This window comes from Volvox carteri (genome assembly GCF_000143455.1).
Source record: "Volvox carteri f. nagariensis unplaced genomic scaffold VOLCAscaffold_17, whole genome shotgun sequence".
In the NCBI taxonomy this organism is placed as follows: domain Eukaryota; kingdom Viridiplantae; phylum Chlorophyta; class Chlorophyceae; order Chlamydomonadales; family Volvocaceae; genus Volvox; species Volvox carteri.
This window is the reverse complement of record NW_003307560.1, coordinates 325052-332407: the sequence shown is the minus strand read 5'-3', so window position 1 is coordinate 332407 and position 7356 is coordinate 325052. Positions and strand designations below refer to the sequence as shown.

The 7356-nt window shown below is 58.7% G+C and overlaps 1 protein-coding gene across 1 annotated transcript in view; it reads left to right on the top strand.

The window, feature by feature from the left end:
- The window catches only part of VOLCADRAFT_90483 (uncharacterized protein), a gene marked incomplete at both ends in the record, with an annotated part of 22140 nt that extends 17001 nt beyond the window's left edge, over positions 1-5139 (top strand). The window contains 7 exons of the mRNA XM_002950113.1: positions 785-910; positions 1380-1832; positions 2003-2137; positions 2485-2796; positions 3181-3280; positions 3748-3920; positions 5062-5139. Of these exons, the coding sequence (XP_002950159.1) occupies positions 785-910; positions 1380-1832; positions 2003-2137; positions 2485-2796; positions 3181-3280; positions 3748-3920; positions 5062-5139 (1377 nt within the window). The remainder of the gene's footprint in view (positions 1-784; positions 911-1379; positions 1833-2002; positions 2138-2484; positions 2797-3180; positions 3281-3747; positions 3921-5061) is intronic.
- Between the last annotated feature and the right edge of the window lie 2217 nt (positions 5140-7356).

Sequence of the window (7356 nt, the reverse complement as noted above, 5' to 3'; positions counted from 1 at the left end):
CCGCGCGAATCGATTGAGGTGAGGTGAGGTGAGGTGAGGTGAGGTGAGGTGAGGTGAGGTGAGGTGAGGTGAGGTGAGGTGAGGTGAGGTGAGGTGAGGTGAGGTGAGGTGAGGTGAGGTGAGGTGAGGTGAGGTGAGGTGAGGTGAGGTGAGGTGAGGTGAGGTGAGGTGAGGTGAGGTGAGGTGAGGTGAGGTGAGGTGAGGTGAGGTGAGGTGAGGTGAGGTGAGGTGAGGTGAGGTGAGGTGAGGTGAGGTGAGGTGAGGTGAAGTGCGATGTGATTCTTTAACCCGCTGTCCGGAGTCATCAGACGCTTTCGGTGACCCCGTGGGGCCGCTTTCTTAAGGAGGACGCCCCTTAAGGGGGAATCCCCGGGAAAAGGGGGGGTCAACCGGCTCAGGTTTGTGGAGGCACATGTTGTACGACAGACATTCTGACCTTCCTGCCTCTCCTAGTCAGATAGACAGTGTACATCCTGCATTTACCTACCAGTACTGGTGGTGGTGGTAGTGGTGGTGGTGCGGGTCGGCCCCCAGCCCTCCTCCGTTCGCCAGGTGCAGGTACCTTCGTGGACAAGGTACCGGTGGCTGTTGACAACTCCCAACTGTTGCATCGCTATAGCCACATTAAGACACGCCACCGGGGTGGGGTCCTGGAGTAATCCTTTCCTTTTCCCTTCCCTTCTCCTTTCCTTGTGCATGTACGGCGGTACGGCGGTACGGCGGTGACCGCCCCGGGGCCCTGATGGCGCCAAAACAACTTGGGTTTGCTGCACCTCCGCTGCAGGTGCGGGTGTGGGACCTTGCGGAGGGGCGACAGCTTGCCGTACTGTACGGCCACTCGGACTACGTCTCGGGATGCGATCTGTCGTACGATGGGCGGCTGCTGGTGTCTGGATCCTCGGATGGGACGGTAGGGTGTCAATATCGATTGTGGTGGGGCTGGTGGGGCTGGTGGGATGTGCGGGGGCCGGAGAGCCGTGAACCGGTAGGTGTACGGCAGGAGAACATCATCGTACGGCTTAGCGGCAGCACCGTGGTAGATCCTGTGTCGCTGCCGGGGCGGCCCGTCGTTTGTTTTGCCCCTTGAGCTGCCGCCAGAGGATATATCCATACTCGGTTCATGATTTGATGCATGTTTCGAAAATGCGTGCATGGAAAGAGATTTGAACAAACGAAGAGGCAGGCGATGCTGTTGTTTCGCATTTGCTGGTTCGGGCATGGACACGTATTCCCTTAGTAGTAATGTTTTGACGTTTTCAATTATTCAAGTCCCAGAGCTGAGAGTGTTTCGTCCAACAACGGAATGCACCAGCACCCTCTACCATCCCCACCTCCCCCCAGCCTTTCCCGCCCTTTCACTTCCCTTTCGATGCCTTCAGGTCCGCATATGGGACGCAAGGGCTGCCGCTGCCGGCGCACCCGCACCCCAGCAACACGCGTTGGGTATCATGCAGATGGCAGTAGCGCCAGCCAACGGCTATGTGGCTACAGCCTCCGCTGATAAAACCGTTGGCATCTGGGCGCTGCCGTCACTGCCGCTTGCACCGCTGCCGCCACAACCACCATCCACTCAACTTAAGGCGCCATCAAGGCAGACGGCCAAGCAGCAGCTCGAACAACAACAACAACAGGAGCAGCAGCAAGATCCGGAAGGACGTGGTGGTGCCGATGTTGATGTTAGCGGTGGTGATGGTGGCAGTAATGGTATTATTGGGGGCCCTAGTGGTGGCCGTGGGCTGATGACGCAGCTAGGTGGCCACACCAGTCAGGTGGCTTCTGTGGCCATCTCTCCAGATGAGGTGACACTCGCAAGCGGTTCCTTCGACCGCACGGTAGGTCGTTATAGCTGTCTGTAAGTCGGTGTGTCTGTAGCTGTGTGAAGGGCTAGGGCGGTGGGGCGATATCTTTCCGGACCCGGCCGACCTTCCAGTTCCGCGACCATTGCTTGCTATTGTGTCGACTTGCGTGTCTTGTCTTGTCTTGTCTTCTTTGCCCTCGACAGACCATGCTGTTATCCGCAATTTTGCTGTTGTTCACATATCCACAAAACATGTGCAATCGACAAAATCCCATGCCCCGAAGAAGCGTTGGTGAGTGCACCCTCAAGGACGAGCGTTGTTTTTCCCTGCGGCAAACGGTGCGCGAGTGCAGGTACGGGTGTACCGTCTGGACAAACCCGCGGTTCCGGAGCTCGTCCTCACCGAAGGCCACAGCGCCTTTGTCACCGCGGTGGCCTTCGACGCCTGGGGGACCCGGCTGGCGACGGGCGGCGGCGACGGCACCATCGCGGTGTGGGACGCCGCCGCCTGGCAGGAGCACCATTTTGGCGTCGGCGCCGCTGCCCCTGCTGCTGCTGCTGCTGCTGCTGCTGCTGCTGCTGCTGCTGCTGCTACTCCGCTGGTCATACATGGAGGTGGCAGTGATGGCGCAGCAGAGGGCGGTGGCGGCGGTGCAGCAGCCGAGGCTGGTCGCACGTGGATGCAGCCGTTACAGATCGAAGTTGTACCCGGAATCTCCTCCGTTTGGAGTATAGCTTGGTCACCCCTGGAGCGCCTATTCGCGGGGGGACACAACAACAGCGCAATTTCCGTTTGCGACGGCATACGGCCCGAGCATCCGCGTCAGCCGTCGCTGCTGTACGCGATGTACCGGCCAACGGAAGACAGCGGCGGCGGCGGCGGGCATGTGTACGGCGTGGCATGGTCACCGGACGGACGGTGGCTGGCGGGCGGGTACAGCGGCTTCCGGGGCGGCGGTGGACATGCGCGCGTGTGGGACGTGACGAGTGGGCAAAGGGTGGGTGCGGTAGCGGTAGCGGTAGCGGTAGCGGTAGCGGTAGCGGTAGCGGTAGCGGTAGCGGTAGCGGTAGCGGTAGCGGTAGCGGTAGCGGTAGCGGTAGCGGTAGCGGTAGCGGTAGCGGTAGCGGTAGCGGTAGCGGTAGCGGTAGCGGTAGCGGTAGCGGTAGCGGTAGCGGTAGCGGTAGCGGTTCTGATGTAAGATGAATGAAAGGTGGTGCTTGGGGGGCTGGCGACGGGGGGAGCTTTGGGACTGAAATGAGTGTGTGTGTGTGTGCCCATGTCCAATTCACCTCACCCGTCATACCCCTTACCCCCGTCAACCCCAAACAAATCCGTAAACCCCAAACACCACCACCTTTATTGCCCGCTGCCCGGCCCGCAGGTTGGGGACATTGCCGCGCACGATAAGGACGTCTGGGCGGTGGCATTCGACCCGCTGGACCGCAATCTGCTAGCGTCTTGCTCGTACGATGGGACGGCAGGTGAGAGAAGTGGAAGACAAAAGGGTCTCGGGCGGCGGCGCCGATGAGTGCGGTCCCTTTTTCCGTCAGCAGACTGGCGTTACAGTCAGGAGGACACACCACCCGGCGATTCCAGTCGTGCATGTATGCATGTGTCGTGCTGCCCCATGCGCCCTGATAGATAGGTTAAGGTAGACAGGATTTGTGCTGAGAGACAGTGAAGGAACGTTTGCACGTACGAAAAGCTGTCTAGGCTCCAATCCTCCTACTCCTACTCCACTGCCTCCTACTAAGTGGGGGTTTCCCGGAGCTTGTTCCTTTTTTTAGCTGCCAACGTGAACAGCACTGCCACTGCTACAGTGAGTGACGTCGCCGTCTGTGGCGCTACTGCCGGTCTGATCTTCAAGTTGTCGCCTACCCCCCGCACTGCTGTAACTTTCCCCCTCAGCTCTCCATCGTCCTCCCTTCTCTCCCCACCCTCCCTGCAGCCCTCTGGCACCTCTCTGATCTGCGCACCCCCGCCCGAGTCGCCACTCTTCGCGGTCACCATGGCGCCCTTCGCAGCATTGCGTTCATTACACGACGTGCTGGCGTTACAACGGATGCAACCGCTACTCCTAACGTTGCTTCTGCTGCGGAGGCCGACATTGCTGTTCCCGTAGTGAGTTCACGAAGCTGCGGTGGCCATGGGGTTGGTGTTGTGAACAGGGCCATCGTGACGTCAGGTATGGATGGCACTGTACGGATGTGGTCGTACGAAGAGGCCCTGAGGCGGCGAGACGTAACGTACCTTTGCCCATGGGCGCTAACGGGCTAACCGCGTCCCGAGCTGAGGGCTGCAGCGTGGAGGGCACCGCGGGAGGAGATATGGGTTGACGGTACTGATGCGACGTACAGAAGGTGTACGGATGTCTGTCCAGAACCTGTAAAAGCCGACCTGTAACGACGTACACAACCCCACAGACCACTAAAGCATTACATAATGGCACACACACATCGCCGCACGACGCAACGCGATGCAAGCGGCGACACAAACGCCACACACAACGCCAATTACATCGCCGTAAACCACACAGCACCTAATCTCGCACACAATGCCGCACAGAACGGCACAAACAACGCCCGCACACCCAAACCCGTATACAACACGACTACACATGTTAAACGTATTTGTGGTTCATGTTCGGTGGTCAGATGTGCGTGGACAAGCGGATGATCCGCACACATCAGCGTCTATATTGAGGAGTTGTGCCATGAAAAAGGTTGGGGATAATACTAAACGCTGCGCGCTGCTGCCACAGAGAAAGGAGCATTCACAAGTTGCACCTTGCACGTCAGATTGGGCCGTGCAGGTGATAGGCGGAAGAAGATTAGCTGGGCCCATGAAAAAGGTTTCACTTGCACCTAAATTGGGGCTTAACTAACGTCCATGCAGTAGGTCTAATGCCCCAAGCAACCATCCCCACTCCAAACCAGCGCATCAGTAGAAAAAGCTTGAGCGTTCAGTATGCATGGGCACACCAGCAGTGTATGTAAGCACATGCATGAATGGATATCAGCATGTATAAATGGAGGGCATGCATCCGCATGCAATGTCCGTGACACCTTTAGCGCCTTGCATCTTCGCCGCGACCCCTCAGGAGCCAGGACGCAGTATGCTACGCAGGCCCCAACACCTTCCCTACCTAGAGGGCACATCACCCACCCTAGCATGTTTAGCGCTTGGTCCACGCCAGTGGTAGACAACCCGGTGGACACCTCGGCTGCTTTCCCCCTTGATCCCCCATCCGGCACACCTGCAGCCGCCCCGCCGAGCTGGCACTTCTCCAGCCAAGGCACACCCGACCAGGACACCAAAGCCCTCCCCTCCCAGTAAATGATGGCAAATGCTGCCATCAGTCCCAGGTGTGACCACCAGCCGACGACCACCAGCCAGCCGGGCCCCTCCCATGCCATCTCACCTACCTGCTAAGATGTTGTCCAATGGTGAGGTCCCTAACAGCACGAGCGATGCACACTGGCACACTGATACACAGCGAACACGGCGAGTGGCCGAACACAAGCCGAACCGCCCCCACAAACCACGCAGAGATCACAACATGTAATCCCAATCCGCAACAGCCTTCCTTACTAAACTCCTCGCACAGTACCACAAGACACGGCTTTATGAATTGCTTTCCTTCTGCTGCCCGGTCTGACGCTTCCAGCCCCGAGTCCCCAACCGGATGAGTTATTGGATTGTGGATCGCCGGTGGCGGATCGCGCCAACACCCGCCTCGCGTATCCCAGAGGCGACCTCCAGACAGACATACACACACGCACACCCTTTGCTGCCTCCTTCCATACATACGCATGTGGACACATGCAAGCCACACAACTACTCTCCCTACTGCCTAGTACTACTCCTCTACTGCCTAGTAGAGGGTGCGTCCGCCTTCGAATGGCTCAGCTCACCATGCTATCCAGAACGGGACGAACAAGCGAGGGGATACAAATACGGCGAGCAAGCGGACGAGCAAGGAAAAAGGAAAAGCGCGTGGACAAGCTCAACGACTGAGCCACAGACTAAAAGCGGACGATAACCTTTCAATCGCCACCTCACAGCGATGACCCTCGAAAGAATCACACTCCCGTGCGGCACCGCCCGCATTCCCCGAGGTGCCGTAAGCTGATCGTGAGCTACGGCAGCTTATCCGCCCAGTCCGGCTGCGGAGCCGCCCGTGTCGGTGCTGGGCCCTCTCCGCTGTCGCCGGAGCCGTCGCTGGAGCCGTCGGCCCCGTGTGTAGCCCAGGGGCACAGCAGGGCCTGCAGCTCGGCTCGCTCGTCCGGGGTGAGGTCGCCGCCCACCGTCAGCAAGCGCTCCTGTGCCAGCGCCAAGTGGTCGGGCAGTGTGCGGCCCATCACCTGCGAGTTGAGATGCGAGGCAGTCAACAGGGACAATCAACAAAGGGACAAGTTGCTAAACGTTGCTTGTAGGAAAATAATAGCGAGGTAGCCACCGTGCACAATGAACCTAAAGGTTAGAAGTGCAAAGAAGTGCGAGAGAGCCAGTCAGCGCATTGTCTTATGTGGATAGATAGGCGGCGGCGGCGGTGTTTGCGGGGGTTGGGGGAAGGCGAGGGCCCCGAAACCACCGGAAAAAGGTGCAGCGGCCGGTAGACCTTTCGCGCGGAGGCCGGGGGGATCCTTCCGGTGAACGTGTGGCTGCTTGAGCGGATGCAGCCCCTATCCATATCGCATGTACCGAAACCACCCAAAGCCCTGGGAGCAAAGTAATAACGAACCAGTAACCGGCCAACCAACCACCTCTGTCATCGGCTTGGAACACATTCACTGGGCACGCGGAACACACAGACAGTCATGCAGCAACAGCAGCAGCAACAGCAGCAGCAGCAACAGCAGCACCCCCACCTCGATGTAGTTGTTAATGTTGTTACCGTCCTGCAGCGTCGGATCTGCGGGTGGGCGTCCAGACAGAGAGGAGACAACAGCGGTTGCCAGCGGGAGCTAGCAGGTCCCAACGCCACGCGAAACAGCTTTCGTACGCGCAAAAGGTCTCGGCAGCGCTCATTGCAAACACAGCAGGCGGACAAGAACGATACCGACGCGCAAGCATGCACCCACGCGTGCTTTGTGATTTTTTACGGCCGTGCATTCTTCTGTTGCGTGTTCCCCTGCTTGCTACTTCCCGGGCCCTACAACCGGGGGCACGCACGTGTGTGCTTAAGGAGCCCTCGGTCGCCTATGTGAATCAATGCTCGACGACCGCAAACTAACGTCTGCTGCTATTGCTGTGTTGTTGGCGTCCTCATCTGCCAACAGGCTGTCAGCCAGCTTCTTTTGGCAATCTTCACCTATATGCCTTAATTGCTCCCTGCGCCGGGGACCCTGTGCTGTTATTGGCAAGTTGAGTGGCGACACGCGCGTGTTGCGTGTCACCTTGCCTGTTCGCTATCCAGACTAGGACATGAAGTCCTTGTTAACTTGGTTACTTGTGGGGGCGTCATCTGTGAGCGAATCCATCCGCCACCACCCAGCTCGACAAGCTATCCGGCATCTCCGTAACTGGCTAACTGTAGTGTTAGGAACGCCGCTTC